General features: G+C 37.9%; 1 protein-coding gene across 1 annotated transcript in view; it reads right to left on the bottom strand.

The window, feature by feature from the left end:
• Positions 1 to 17,141, bottom strand: part of LOC122797044 (histamine H3 receptor-like) — a 327,328-nt gene that overhangs the window by 112,010 nt on the left and 198,177 nt on the right. Inside the window, exon 3 of the mRNA XM_044065819.1 lies at positions 6,095 to 6,261. Coding sequence (XP_043921754.1) covers positions 6,095 to 6,261 — 167 coding nt within the window. The remainder of the gene's footprint in view (positions 1 to 6,094; positions 6,262 to 17,141) is intronic.

Raw genomic sequence — 17,141 nt, 5'->3', positions numbered from 1 at the left:
ATACTTATTATGTAAAGCCCTATCATCATAATATTTAAACAATTCTTCCTCTGTCAGCTTCAAATATGCATCCACTAATGGATGATTCTGTGGAACATAACAACTCAAATTCCTAAAATTAACTGTTTGTACATTCCTATCATTTAATGTGTTCTTATATATTAGTTTCAACATAACATTTCTGCAAAAAGTTTTTAAATCAATAATGGTGTCCGTAAGATTACTATAAGTCTTTGGTATAAAATTCAGCCCTTTGTTTAACAAACTTTCTTCAGCTGCAGAAAGTATATATGAAGAAATATTGCATACTAGTGACTGTTCTCCTTGCCGCACATTTTTTTGAGAGTTTGATGTGGGGAAAACTCTCCTGAGTGTTTCCTTTTCTGCCTTCCGCGACTCATTGAGTGTGCTCGTCGCGGGCCCCTGTCCATCCGGTCAGGTAGGGGAAAAGAAAATTCCTCATTTATTTCAGAAGAATGTTTACTAGATCTACTACCATTCAAAGTTTTCGGTCTCACCACTACTTCTGTACTATCTATCATAGAAGTGGGTAGTTTCTTAACTATCTGAACTTCAGGATATAAATTACTGGTTTCATGAGCATGATTTACATGTGTATCAGGTAGTGGAGCCATAAATACTGTGGAATTATTCTGTTCAGTTACAGGATCCTCTAAAGGTGCAATTGGACACATATGTCCACTAATCACATTTATAGTATTATTAACAAGTTCTACAGTAGCAATATTATCAACATTCAAGTTAGCATTTCCCATAGAACTAATCACTTTATCATTTTATGTTGGTAAAACCAACAGACTCTTCAGGGATAGAATACGTGAACATATTTATCACATCAGGAAGCATCTGGTACATAATGCCATAGCCAAGCATTCTATGCAAAATGATGAAAGCAATACTTTTCTATTTCATCTATCTATGATGATAGGGCTTTACATAAGAAGTATTATGGTGTGGATAACCTGAATAGAAATGAAAGAAAATGTTTGAAATGCTTATAGTCAGAAACCTCAATCACAATTAGACCTGCCGATAAGGGAGGCAGAATAGTAATTATGGATTCTGATAAGTATATAAAGTCTATGAATGAATTATTGAGTGACAAATTTTATACTGTTATTTCTAAGGAAGAAGTACATTCTATTACAAGATATGTCATAAATACAATATCAGACATTTATCAATCTAGTCTGATAACGAAGGAGGTATTTGATTACCTCATAGTTAAGAATCCGCTTATACCACAGATTCAAGGCCTCCCCAAAATCCACAAAAACATGGGTGAACCACCGATGAGACCCATTGTTGCTGGGGGCAGATGGGTGACCGAACATCTTTCGGTCTATGTTGAGAAATATCTACACCCTATATTAGCTAAGTGCAAACATGTTCTAATGGATATTAAAACTTTTCTTCTAGATCTTTATGACTGTCTTAAAGATGCTACGAATATGGACCAATTCATTCTGGTGACATTGGACATACAGTCACTCTTTACCATCATTCCTAATCATATAGGCATTCAATATATTGCAGATTATCTGCATGTGAATAGTGGCTTTACCCCAATACAGATAGACCTACTAACACACTTTATAGAACTAGTCTTAGAAAATAATTTATTTATTTTTCATGATGCCATCTATAGGCAACAGGATGCGGTTGCCATGGGGACCCCATGTGCCAACACCTATGCCAACATGTTTGTGGCGCAGTGGGAAGAGACTACCTTATTTATGCTTGAGGAATTCAAGGCACATGTAGTCTTTTATCGAAGTTTCGTCGATGACCGTTTCATTTTATGGAAAGTGAGAGATGATGAATTAGACACTCTTTTTAGAAAAATGAATAAGCTAACAGACTACCTTAAATTTACCATGAAAAGTTCTTCCTTGAGAATAAACTATCTTGATTTATTTATAGAAAGATTACCTAATGGATTATTTAATACTGGTGTGTACCGTAAGTCATGTTATCGGAATAGCCTATTAATGAGATCTAGCATGCACCCTTCCCATATATTTAGAAATATTATCAAGGGTCAAGGGATGAGAGCTTCCAGGCTAAACCCCTCCAATGATGGATTCTTGGAGGAATTGGATAGTTTAAGACAGAAATTGATGGATAGGGGATATAACAGATGTGAGATAGATGAACATCTAATAGCAGCAGCAGGCTGTAGAGATGGAGCAGCTGCACCATATTTTGGACCGAGACCGAACCTAAATAGAGAGGAGCATACTTATGGTAATCCTATTGTGAAGATTCCCTTCTTCTATACTAGTGATAGAGTAGAATTACATAATATTATTCATAAGAACTGGTCCATCTTACAAGTAGATGGAGAAATAAGTAAGATAGTAGGCGAACATCCACATTTTTTATATCGTAACAAAAATAATTTAAAGAGGATTCTTTGTTATCCTAGGGATAAATATGTACCCCTAGATGATGGCCATACAAAACCCTGTGGGCATTGTAATTTCTGCATATACATAGATCAGAGTAAGAGCTTTTTCCATCCTAACTTGCACAGAGAATTTAGAACTTCAGCCATTGCTATTTGTATGACATTTCATCTTGTCTATCTAGCTGTATGCCAGAGATGTTCTTCATTTTATGTTGGTAAAACCAACAGACCCTTCAGGGATAGAATACGTGAACATATTTATCACATCAGGAAGCATCTGGTACATAATGCCCTAGCCAAGCATTCTATGCAAAATGATGAAAGCCATACTTTTCTATTTCGAGCTTTAGAGGTCATCCCACCAAGTGTACGAGAAGGGGACATCAGGAACCATACTGAGTCTAGGGAGAATAAGTGGATTATTATGTTAAGGACTGATAGAGGAGCAGGACTTAATGAAAGGGCATCCATAAAACCCTCATTGAGAAAACGTCGTAATGTTAAATAATATCAAATAATATCAGATAAATAATATCAGTTATATATAGGTATATAACTATGAACATATTATATTTATATATATATTTTGATATATTTTTTGATATATTCTCGACATTTTACTTTATTGTTTATTTATTGACTTTTTGATTATATATATATATATATATACATATGCATATATTTTCTTACATATGTTTTTTATGTATATATATATATATATATATATATATATACATATATATATATATATATATATATATATATATATATACTTTCATACATTTTCTACATCATGAATATATCTATTATGGTACATATACTATGTCAATTTTGTGTTCTGGTTCTTAGACTATGTTCATTATTATTAGATGGACACTATATACTTAGCACATATATTTGTTCTGTTTTATATCTTCTATTGTGACTTATATATGCTCTGAATACTTATACATTCATGCATTATTTAGAGAACGAATCTACTAGTGTATGTCACTGATACACACTGCATCTTTAAGACATTAATTGATGTAGAATTTCGATTGGTTATTTATTTTTTAAATTTGTGTATAAAATGCTGTGTGTGAATGATTTTATTTATGGATCTGATGAAGCTATAAGCGAAAGTGCGCTTATCCGTTTTTGTATGGAAGAATAAAACAGCATTGTTTTTTATATCTCCGCTTTTGCTCCATTCTTACTATTTTTTATTACTTTGGACTTTGTAGAAGTACAGTTATGGAGCATTTACCTGGTCTGATAGCAGTGAACCTTTTGTTTTTGAATAGACTATAAGATGTTTATGGCTATATACGCAGATAGGATCAAACACTTATCTTCCTTTCTTAATTCACAAAGATCAAACAGGCTTTATTAAAGGAAGAAATACTTCTGATAATATTAAAAGAATACTAACATTAATAGACTAGAGCAAACATAAAGTCCTAGATTTAAATGTAATCTCATTAGATATTAATAAAGCTTTTGATTCGGTTAACTGAAACTTTCTTTCACTAGTTTTAAAAGAATATAACTTTCCTTCTAATTTTAATAATCTTATCCAAATACTATATGAAAAATCTACTACATATGTTAAACTAGGATCGCATAGATCAGGCCCTATAACAATCAAAAAGGGAACTAAACAAGGTTGCCCTTTATCACCATTGTTATTTGCATTACTCATAGAAACCTTTACAAATCAAATCAGATCAAACAATAACATAAAGGGCATTTGTATTAATAAAATGTTAAACCTTAAAATCCAACTCTTTGCTGATGACATACTATTAACTCTCTCAGATGCCAATGAGTCTTTGAATGTTTTATTTAACTCCATGAATAAATTTCAAAATATTTCAGTCTTAAAATTTTACGAAAACAAAACTAAAATTATGCCCTGTAACTGTTAAAAATATATATAAACAAAAGATTTTCCAAATATATAGTAACAGAAAATAAATTATTATATCTGGGAATAAATCTACTCAATGAATTAACAGATTCTCTAATATTTAACTATAATAAAATACTAGACAAAATAGAACAAACAATTGGTTACTGAAATAAATACATCTTTTCAACAGCAGACACATTATATCTTATTAAAATAATCATATTTCCCAAAATATTATACTTAATACAAAATTTTTCATTGCCACCTCCCAAATATATTATTCAAAGATACAATAAACTAATTTTAAATTTTCTATGGTTTCCAAATAAACCCTGTGTAGCCTTAAATAAACATTTACCAGATTGGGAAGACGGTGGAATTAATTTACCGGATATTGATTTATATATTACCTCATCTGTTATTAAAAATATAACACTATGGTTAAATAATTAATACACACCTATATGGAAACAAGCCCATGAGCAGATTTGCATAGAAATCAATTACAATCACATACAAGACAACTTAACAGTAATATCATCACCCTTTATATGGATATTAAAATATTATTTTTTAGGGAAAAGGAATAATATTAATAAATTGCCATCAAACTATATAGGCTCTACACTTTCAATGTTCAAAACATATATAAACAAAATACCAAATATTAATTCTTGGATTTTTTTACACCCAATATTCTAGATACATCCCAAATCTCTAAAATGAATATGCTGAAGAAAAAAATCATTATTCTTTTGGCATCAACTTATAGAGAAAGGGAAAATACTAACAAATGAACAGATAACTTACAATTATAATATAAATATAGACTACTGGTTGCTTTTACAAAATCTAAGACATTTTCTTATAAATAAAATAGAACAAATGCAACCTTCAGTTAGACATGAAGCTCCAAACTTGTTGAATACCTTATTCTTATCACAAAACAACCTTATCAGGGTACAGGTTATTTGTCTAATATTTATAAAATTGTTAAAAAAAAAACAAAAAATGATCATGAAAAATCACACTGGGATTATTATACTTTAATAAACAACCATTCTCCAATTGAAGAAGAAAAAAGTAATAGTCTAAAATCTTCCAAATTTTCTCCATTATCAAAATACTGGCAATAATTCACTTGGAGATATCTACACGGAAGTTTCTATACACCACATAGGCTAGCCAAAATGTATTCTACTGAAGATCAATGTTGATGAATGTATATGTCTCAATGTACTGAAAGTCATTAACTATTTTTAAGACTGTTTTATAATGATAATTTTCAGTTAATAAAATCATAACTATACACATGAAGATATATCATCTTATGTTTCTAACTCTATATAATATAGAATTTCAATGTTATTTGCATAGACACCAGTGTAAATAGTTATATAATGGTTTGAAGTTAGTAATGTTTTTAGAATTGTAAATATGTTATTTATCTTTATTTCATGTAATGTTTATTAAGACATCTTATTTGAAATAATAAAAAAAAATTAGTAAAAAAAAAAAAAAACTTCTGCAGTGCACTTTTTTATCCACTCCTTTTGGGTATTTATTGAATTTTACACTAACTTTGGGGATCTGTTTTCATGTGGATGCCTCTCCTGAGGAAGATTCACAGCCTTGTCTTACTGTAGTAAGGGGACACATGCATTGTTATATAAATACTGTTTATATGAAACAAATATTTCAGATATTAATTCAGGAATATATGCAAGTTGTTATACTATATCATATATAATGTATTAAAACACACTTACAGCCTTTGTAACAGATAGAAACCGATCATGACTAATAACAATGATGTTTAATGTTGATGCAGCACAAATGCTTGTATCCATAACCAACCACAGCTTACAAGCTGCTCTTCCCAGCATCCATTTTCCTGTTAGCACGTATGGGACATAGAGAGGGATGGAAAAGGAACCTGCAGACACAGTGAAGAATTCTTAACAGCTGTAGCATCCATTTCTAAAGCAAATAAAGATGTTTCTATGACATACTAAAATTATTTGAAATTTCTAATTGACACATTTTATAAATCAATGTCCACAACAGTACAATAGCTAAAGTCAGAAGTACAACTCTCGGTGGAACACTTATCATTGACTAATAATAATATTGGATGTTGATTTAAGTTATAAAATCAAATTGCTCAAAAGCAGTGACGGAACATGATACCAAACAATGGTACTAAAAAAAAAAAAAAGAAAAGTGAAGAACAACAGCAGACAGTGAGGATGCTAAATTTCTGTCTAGATCTATGCTGTTCAATAGACTCTGATTGTTACTTGCTAAAGTAGTATATTGGTGAGTATAATTTCCACATTTTTTCTATATTTGGATCTCGATCTCTTTTCATTTTTTAATCAGTAACATTGTTAAAAAGACTAAAAGACTATATAAAACTATAGGGGGAGTTTAATAAAGCTAACATGGACTTATTTGGCATATAGGCATAGTGGCATGGCTTACATGGAAGTAAGTAGATGTGCGATCCAGTAAATGGAGCTGAGAGGCATGCAACAGCTCGTGAACATGGAAGTGTCTGTGGCATGCAAATCACCTTATAAGCAGGTGAAATGCATGAAAATGAGGCAGATAGAGTGATCCAGAAAGCAAATAGGCAGTGGTGCAGACCCCATGTTGGTGTTCATAATGTACATGGAAAAATTCCATGTACAGAATGCAAAAATACACCAGGGGCTATAAAAGTGAACTGGCAATGGCAGAAATAGCATAAGGGATTCAGATATATGCAAAACTAACCACTGTGTGTCCAAAACCATAAGGAAAATTAGGTAAAATGATTTTATTTTTTAAATACCCTAGGTATGTTTACACAGTGTGCCACAGTGCCAAACATGCCATCGTGGAAAAAAATATAAAAAGATCATAAAAAACAGAAATTGTGAGTATGTCACATTAATGCATTATAGGACCCTCTGTGGGGTATGTACAATGTAAGACTGCTGTGGTTGCTAATCAAGCAGGGCCTGACGCCATGTAGTTTCCAGGTACTGTGCACAGATCTCTATGTAAATGAGCTGGGGTTACTGAATAGCACAAATGGGTAACTGTGTCCGCAGATCCCATCTGTGTTGGGACAGAACCAAGTTGGTGTCTACAGAAGAGGTAGCTGACATCAAAAGAGGGTGTGTCTGCAAACATTTAAGCTTATTGGAGCTCAGCAATGCCTGTTTGCATGGCTCGCCACTCTGCTCAGTGAGGCAGGAAAGGGGGTGTCTGGTGACTACTAAGCTTTGTTTTCCTTCTGGGCATGTGTCTCAGTGGGTTTGAGCATATTTGACCATGTTTGCATGGTGCACAGTCATGCTGACCAGGACCTGCTTTGGGGAGGGGTGTCTGCCCACTGCTAAGCATTGTTTATCCAGGTGACGCAGGTCTGCATGGTGTGCCGCTGTGCTCAGCGAGGAAGTCTTTCAAAAGAAATTGTCTGAGAAAGCAAATGATATATTAATTACTGATGAGCCCTGTTTCACTTAAACTAGGACCATTAAACCCCTTAATGATGTATTTGGCAGGTGGAATGCATCATAGGTAATGAATTACACAGTCTACAGCTACAGCAGAGCACTATAAATTATGCATACACCTTACAATCTGATTTTCCTCCATACTCTGCACCACTGGAGTACAAACTTGGGAATTTTAACTTAGAGAATGCTAGGGGCTGTTGCAGATCTGCTACAAATGTAGGTGCTAGATGCTGAAGTCACTGCAGCTGCTGCTGCTGCTGACCATAGGCCTAGACTTCAAAGGAAAAGAGTGTTCAGGCCCAGGGTAACCTACCAGGAGCTACATGATCTGGAGATTATAGAGCTCTACAGGGTGGACAGGTACATTATACTAGAACCCGCTGAGCTCTGCCAACCTCAACTTAGACCCAGAGCCAACAGAGGGGAACCCATCCCAGTGGAAACAAAGGTATGTGTAGCCCTTAGGATACTAGCTACAGGTACTTTCCGAAGACCAACTGGGGAAATGATGGGGGTCTCACAGGCACCACCATCCAGGGTACTCTACCAGTTATTGGATGTCATGCTACCACATGCCAGTGAGCACATTTATTTTCCCCACACCCATGAGGACAGAGCCAGCAGTATTTGACTCTTCTACCATGTAGCACACTACCCCGAGGTACTGGGTGCCATAGATTGCACTCATGTACACATCAAGGCACCACCAGGTGAAGAGAGTAGAATCTACGTCAACTGCAAGGGGTACCACTCCAACTGCAAGGTCGTGTGCAATGCCCAGGGCATTATCACGAATGTGTGTGCTGGCAGACCTGGTAGTTATCACAACTCCCATATCTGGCACTCATCACAGCTGCATTAGATGTTTGCTAGGGGAAACATCCCACACAGCCATTTACTTGGGGATGCTGGCTGCGCACTGGAACCATGGATGATGACACTCATCGGAAATGAACACACACCCACCGAAGAATGCCATAATGAGGCACACACACAAACCAGGAACATGTGTTTGGGCTGTTGATGTCACAGTTCCAATGTCATGATATATCTGGTGGAGCTTTGCAATCTTCTCCAGTCACATGTGAACAGATGTTCACAGTATGTGCCATGCTACACAATATGATCCTGTGGAAGCAGCTGCAGCAGGATCAGCTAAGGGAAAGGATACACAGCCCCCCCACCATGCCTAGGTCACCACATCCATACCCACAGGGGGACTCGGAGGAGGAATTCTCTGAGGATGTCCCTGTAGGCAGATGTAGGCATGTCCAATATGCCCTGGCCTTGGCCAAGAGACAATGCATACACATGCACTGACAACCTAGGTCCTAGGGACTGACACCTTACTCCGACTCGCATACATATTAGTAAACATGATGCCTGCCACCCCACACAACATGTACCTCACCATGTTTTGGTTGTGGACCACATGCATCAAACAGAGTTAGCCCCGAACTAATGGCATGTCAACTGTTGCAATCACAAGGTAAGTCACTCTTCTGTACACCACTTATAAGGGGTACTACAATATGGTAGCATATGTATGGACCTGCCTCATGTACGCAAGGGAATGTAGTAGGCTATATATAGTCTGCTACTAGGCTACTTGCAGAGCTCTATAGTGAGCTACAGGGCTACCTGTACAGATCTAACAGCCACTTGGGACAACAGGTACTCTGTACACTAGTATGTGTCCCATAAGAGCCACTAGGCCATATGGCTGGAAACTCCACTAAATTATTCCAGGGAGATGCCAAACAGTGGGGTCACAGGTCAGTCGCACAACTGTCTTTGCCAGCAGAGCATAGGCTGGTCACCCCCCACCCCAAACACATCAGTGTTCCCATACAACTGCTGTAGCAGTGTCTGCAATGATATTCCAGCAGACCAGACAATTCCTCTATCTTGCTGATAGTATGAGGAATCCAACCTCTCTGTCTGGTGGCAGGTGTGGCTCACTGTGCCAGGGACAGTAGCATGTGTGATAGTGCTGATGGTTCAAATCTGCAGCATCCAAAATCCTTTGCATGTAAGATTCTCTTATGGTGATAGTCCTACAGTCTGTCATAACCCCTCAATCTATTACTTGCAAGAAAGTTGGACAAAGCCAGAGTGAATGGGGGCACAAAAGGCCATACCAACAAAAAGAGATTATACACGCTCTGAGTAACCTAGCAGGTGGCTATTATAACAGCAGGCTGCAACAGGTCAGATTAGCTGCAGCACATAAAGGCAATCACTTACATGTGTCAGTAGGTACAACAAGTCAGTGACCACTGTGTACAGTATAGCACTGGAGAACTAAAAATGTATGAGGAACAGAGCAGACATCTGGTGTGAAATGCTGGACATTTTACAAAACATGTACAGGGAGAGTTATGCAGACTGTCACCCTGTGTGTGGTGTTTCACCATTTGCACCAGTCACATCATACCTCTCCACCTCTTAGAGCAGGAAAGCTGGCAAAATAAAATGAATAAAAGTGGGACAAGGCCCATAAATTGGGACAGGTTTTATATATTTGCTCCTACAAATGCAGAATGTTGATAGAATAACAGGTCCTGCATTAGCATGACTCTCCTGATGTGCATGGAGTATGAAACTCAAATGTCTGCCATTATTTATTTATGTCAATCTTCACTGATTTTCCACTAATTTTCCAGAAAACCACAATGTTATATGAAATGGACCAAAAATATGTCAGTCTGCTGTGAAGATCTGTACAGTTCTGAAGTATGAGTCACATATTAAGGTCAGCAAACAGCTGGGTAATGCCTTGGACAATATCAGGGAACTCCAGTACTGTGCCAACAGGTGCAGCAGCCAATGGCCTGCAGCACACAATAATCCCTGACTGGAGTACCAGTAGCTCTGGCCAGGAATCACCTTGTAAGTACTGACAATCACACTGGGCTTTCTCCTACACTTAGCTCACTTGAATCCAAGTCTGTTACCTTTGCCACCTAAAAACCTTCTATGTGGAAATATGTCTGTAGATACATACAGGTACATATACATATCTGTCTCTCCCTATCCCCCTCACATTTGGCTAGAGTATCTATCAGTATGTGGCACACACAAGCACACACACACACACACACACACATATATATATATATATATATATATATATATATATATATATATATATATATATATAACATAGACTGGCATACATGCTCTAGCTCCAACCCCTCCAACTTCATAAATCTGTATAATTTCTCCTATATCATTAACTTCAGTACAAGGCTAGGTATTAATAAAAGCAAAGAAATCCTCCTAGACTGGACCCTAATAAACAATGCCAATACACTCTTTCAAGCAGGTGTCCTAACAGATAGCCTCAGTGACCACCAGCCCACCTTCTTACTAAAACTCAAATCCCACACCAACTCCGAACCACCAACCTGGACCATTAGAAACAAAAGAAACTTTGACATAACAAAATTTAAACTTGAACTACAATACCAAAATTGGAATATTCTAAAGATCCTCCCACTAGACGAAGCAGTTGAACTATTTAACATTACCTTCGTAAACAGCTTAAACACCCATGCCCCTCCTCACACAAGCAAAAAAAAAATTAAAATAGCCCCCTGGATCACAAGTACCACTAGAACCATGATAGCCCCCAAAAATAGAGCCTGGCATCAATGGAGAGCCAATAAAACCAAAGCAACCAAACAAGAATTCCAAAAACTCAGAAACTAAACAAAAAAAAAAACAAATTCTACTAGACAAAAGAAACTATTTTCTCAATTTGCAAAATAGACACCAAAACAACCTCCCAAAACTCTGGGCAGGACTAAATATATTACTCCACCCCGGCAGACCGAGTACCCCAACACCAGCCACTGTAAAGGATAGCACTAAAATTCCAGAAGCCTTTAATAGATTTTTCATAGAAACTATTTCAAAATTGGTTCATCAACAATACACTACATCTACTACTAGCAACTCCAAGCCTGCTACAAATATCAGTACCACCTTTCAATTCAAACCTATTCCCACAGATTATATAAAAAGACTATTAAGTAAACTCAAACCAACTAGCCTAGCTGTCAACAACATTCCAGCCGAATACCTTGAGATAGCTGCTAATGAGATAGCCTATCCAATATCAATTCTCCTGAACAGATCAATAAAAGAAAGCAAAATTCCAACAATCTGGAAAATAGCATATGTCACCCCACTACATAAAGGTGGGACCTGTACAGACCTTACCAACTATCACCCTGTTGCCATATTGTCCCCACTTGCCAAAATATTAGAAAAATTATTCACCAGCAACTTATGCAATACTTACTAAAAAAACAACTTCTCACTTCTACCCATCATGGATTTAGACCAGCCCACAGTACAACAACTTCCATCCTCTCTTTCACCAACCTAATCAACCAGAGCCGGAATATAGGCAGTCTTACATAAGCCATATTTTTAGAGCTATCAAAAGCCTTTGACACGGTCAACCATCCCAAATTTTTGAGTCCCTCTCTGACCTTGGACTAGCCACTGACTCACTAGCCTGGTTTCAAAATTATCTAATAGGTAGACAGCAAGCAGTTAGGTGGGATAACAAACTATACACACTGCTCCCTATTACAACTGGAGTCTCACAAGGATCAGTTTTCGGCCCTCTATTATTTTCCATATTCATCAATGATCTGAATATGATCACCCAAGATGCAACTGTCATAAAATATGCTGATGACTCAATACTAGTCTGCCCAGCCACCAACCCCCTCACACTCCTTTCCACTACCCAAGTCTTCAAAACCACTGAAGCTTTGTTTCTCACTAAAAACCTGTTACTGAACCCCAAAAAAGACCAAATTACTAATGTTCAAACCAAATAAATCCAACTTAGACACTGATTCTTTCAGTATTACATCTAGTGATGGCACCATTATCTCCTCAGACTCCCATACAAAACTACTGGGTGTTACAATTGACAACAAACTGAATTTTTACCTGCACATAAATCAAACCGTCAAAAACATACACAGAAAACTAGGCAGTCTGTACAAAAATAAAACATACCTAAATCAACAGACTAAAATTACAATGGCTCAGACTCTGCTAATATCCACACTTCTATATGCTGCCCCCATCTTCACCAACCTATCCAAAACAGAAATTACAAAACTAGACACATGTTACAATCAAATTGCCAGATTTGCCAGAAATGCTACCTACCATTCCCATCATTGCCACTCACTATACCAACTAAATTGGCTTGAACTTCAAAATCTCATTACATTCCACCAACTAGTTTTTGCTAAAAAAACTCCTACTATATCCAGACAAAATACCAACACTAACTAATTTACTTAAAATACATGAAAACCCAAGACAACTACACTCTAGTGACAGGACCTTAATCAAGATCACCAGAACCAACAACTTAACAGGAGACTCTCTATTTCCTAACTACATAGGCAGAATCTGGAACTCACTGACCCCTGATATTACCTCAGCAAATTCTGTCATTAAGTTTAAACAACTACTAAAGGAACAACTACTTATCAATAGGCAATTCCCATGCTTTCCCCCAGGTTGACCCTCTACACCTGCTTTTCCCACAGGAGTTTCTCTATCAGCCGCCGCATACTAATTTACTGCATGCACTAGTATTCTTAATACACAAACCTCAGCTACTAGCAGTTCTACTATACTTGTGAAAACTCTATGGGTGACTTATACATACTCTAATTAATTCAAGTAGAAATTGCTGGTCATACAACTAATGTGTCCTGCTACTACAATTTGCAGCTAAAATATTTTTTTCTGTATGTAACTCTAAAATGTGCACCCAAAATATTTTTTTCTCTATGTACTTCTAAAATGTTATGTTTTGTACTTTGTACTATGTACTTCTAAAATGTTATGTTTTGTACTTTGTCTCTGTATGTGTGAAATAACTCTGTATTTGTTTACTTGCCTTTGTATATTTACAAACTCTGGAGCTTTTCTCCCCAGGCCTCCACTGGAAATGGACATCTATCCAGTTGGATTCTCCGGATCAACAAATGTAAAAAAAAAAAATATATATATATATATATATATATATATATATATATATATATATATATATATATGGGTGGGGGTGTACAAATATCTCCATATACCCCAGAATGCTGGGGTTATCTGTGCAAACACATCACAACAGCTGTCTAATGGCACCAGACCAAGGCCACAACAGTACATAATCCACTCACCCACAGACACCTGCGCCTGCAGACTGTCACCCTCTAGACAGACATAGGTATGCAGGTGGTGTAATGTACAATGGGTGCAATGCATGCCTTGAACAGGCCACATTGTCCTTGGTCACATGTCCACCTATCAAATTGCAAATAGCCACATATGGCCAGACTGGTAAGTGTACACACATAGCAGGGATATTACCAGGTATCCCACCCCTAGGACACTAAATACAATAACAGTACCAAGCAGTATCAGTCTGCAGGCCACACATACTGTCTAACACAAGGCCACTTTGCATACTCCACAAGTATTCTGCCTGTAGCAACATATACATCAGACATAACCTGTGGTGCTTGCGATAAGTACTGTGAGCTGTAATGTATAATACTAGATAGGTCGGAGATCTAATCTCACTGTCTAAATTCCATCCCCTACAAGGCCTGCAGATATCATCCACCTTAAGAGCACTGGCTGTCAATTTAACAACAGATAAACTCCATGGCGCATGCAAAAAGTACTACAAGCTACAGTGTATATGACTAGGTAGGTGTTCTAATCTCACAACATCCAACTGTGTGTGTGTAAATATATCTCCATGCAGCACTTCAAACAACCCTGGGTAGGCTGTTTCTTTGCAATGTTTATGCATTTTATGCCCAATTCCTAGCTGCTGGCTTTGTCAGTGGCCTTCTTTACAAGGCCTGCTGATGTCATCCACCTTAAGAGTGCTGGCTGATAGTGTAATATTAGTTGAACAGCTAAGCACATTCGATAAGTACTGTGAGCTATGGTGTGTACTACTAGATAGGTAGGGGTTCTAATCGCACAGCATCTAACTTGTGTCTATGTGTGTAATTATTCAAACAAGCCTGTATGGGCTATCTCTGTGCAATAGTTATGCATTTTATGCCCAGTGACTAGCTGCTGGCTTCAACAGTTGCCTCATTTAAAAGGCCTGCTGATGTCATCCACCTTAAGAGCACTGGCTGAGAGTGTTCTATCAGATAAACAGCATGGCACATGTGATAAGTACTGTGACCTAAAGTGTGTGCTACTAGATAGGTAGCAGTTCTAATATTACGACATCCAACTTGTGTGTTTAAATATGTCCCCATGCAGCAGAAATGACATGCCCATGTGGCCTACCACTGTGCATTAGTTATGCATTTTATGGCCCTGTGACTAGCTGCTGGCACTAAATTGCCCTCTTCTACATAAGCATAATTGATGTCCACCACCAACTAGAGTTGTACATTCAGATTACCCAGGTGACATGTATCAAGAGTAGCAGAGTGTATTGCCCTCATCTACATAAACATAATTGATGTCTGCCACCATCTAGAGTTGTACGTGCAGAATACCCAGGTGACATGTATCAAGGGTAGTAGAGCATGTCACAGAGTATGAAAGTATGTTTATGCTGACTGTCTCCATTGTCCCCGATACACTGTTCAACACATATGCACCTAGGGATCCATGACCATATACTGGCATACCTTGCAGATGTCATATCTCTGTTGTGCTGCCTTGCCATCCTGTGCTGCTGTATTGCCACCAGGTGTCCATAGTTGAACTGCTCAGACTCCTGGGACAAAAACATACACAGGTCCTGTCCTTCTGTAACACTACCATCAGTGTACCATCAGGGAACAAAGATACACAACGTTTGATGTGTAGTGATGACACATGCCAGCAGCCAGTACCTGTCATGGCCCACAACAACTTCTATGGCATAACACTACTGCACTACATAAACACATGTAAAATTATTTGGTCACCCTGTGCATCAGCTACATATATGCAGGTCCCCAGATTGATGCCACAGATGGCAGGGATGTGGCACAGGTATCATCACATGCACTGGGTGTGGTGTGGTGGTGCCAGAGGCCTAGGCTGTGCCAAACAGTTGACAGCATGTGTGTGAGTCAGGAAGGGGTGCTGGTTAGATGGGCCATGGAGGGGTGTCGTGTGTGCCTGTAGGTGACCTGCATGTGACAGTCATGTTGGAGTGTGTGCATGTACACAGTCAAGCCTAGCGCTAGCCATAAATGAGTGTATGGTAGACAGCTGTGGACCATACATGGTAGAGTGGACAGTTCACCATCTCCAGACATTAACACAGGAACTGGCTTCACCAGGAGAAGCACAGGCACCACCAAGCCCAAGGTTAGATGCGGTGCTACTACCTGATGGTGACTGCTGTCTGCCTATCCTGTGTTCCCCAAGGGACCACCCAGGACCACGTGCTCATGGCCTGCCACATCATCATGTGGACAGCACACTGCTCTCTGTAGCACTGAATGTACTGCCATTATGGGAGAATGGGTGTGCATAGCCATGTAGACTCTCAGCAGAAGGTATTGCTGGCCTATGTCCAGGTGTCCAACACCCAACTCCAACTACATGTTCCAGCACAGACAATGTGCACAAAAAGACATACACTGTCTCAGCATACTGTCTATCCACTACATCAGTGAAATGTTTCAGGGCATAACCAATGCAGTGCAGGCAGTCACAGATGTCAGACTGTGCTGCATCCATAATTCTAAGCATCCATCTGGTGTTACATTCAGATCACAAATTATGGCAATATCTTAGACAAAGTTGAGGAGAATTTTCGGGTGATTTTTTCACACAAAATAAATAAGATCAAAAGAGACACTAAAATATATGCTGCTAATACAGTGTATCCACTATTGGAAGGTAACCAGGATTGTCACAGAATTAACGAGGGCTCAACCAATAGGAGATCAGCAGAATACGACACAACAAACACACAGGAAGGTAATTCAAAACAATCTTGGTGGGCTGCGAGCCCTTTAGAGGAAGGACTGAGATGGTCAGAAAGAATCAAAAACAAGGAATACATCAGCAAACAGATGTTGTATCAAGAACAAGGAGCTCGCCCAAAGTCATGGTATACAAACAAGGCTGGCAACACAAACCAGAAATGGAAACGCTAAGATCAGGGTCCAACAGCAAACCAGTAAGTTCAATTTTTGCACAAGTACCAGAGTTTTTAGAAACTCAGCTAACAGATAACTTAACCACTGTGACTGTTGATTTTAATACGGGAACCAACAATAACAACAGGGTA

The sequence above is a fragment of the Protopterus annectens genome, chromosome 3.part0, assembly GCF_019279795.1.
Source record: "Protopterus annectens isolate FY-2018-M chromosome 3.part0, PAN1.0, whole genome shotgun sequence".
Lineage (NCBI taxonomy): Eukaryota > Metazoa > Chordata > Ceratodontiformes > Protopteridae > Protopterus > Protopterus annectens.
The sequence above is the reverse complement of the archived record's forward strand: the minus strand, read 5'-3'. Positions and strand labels throughout refer to the sequence as shown.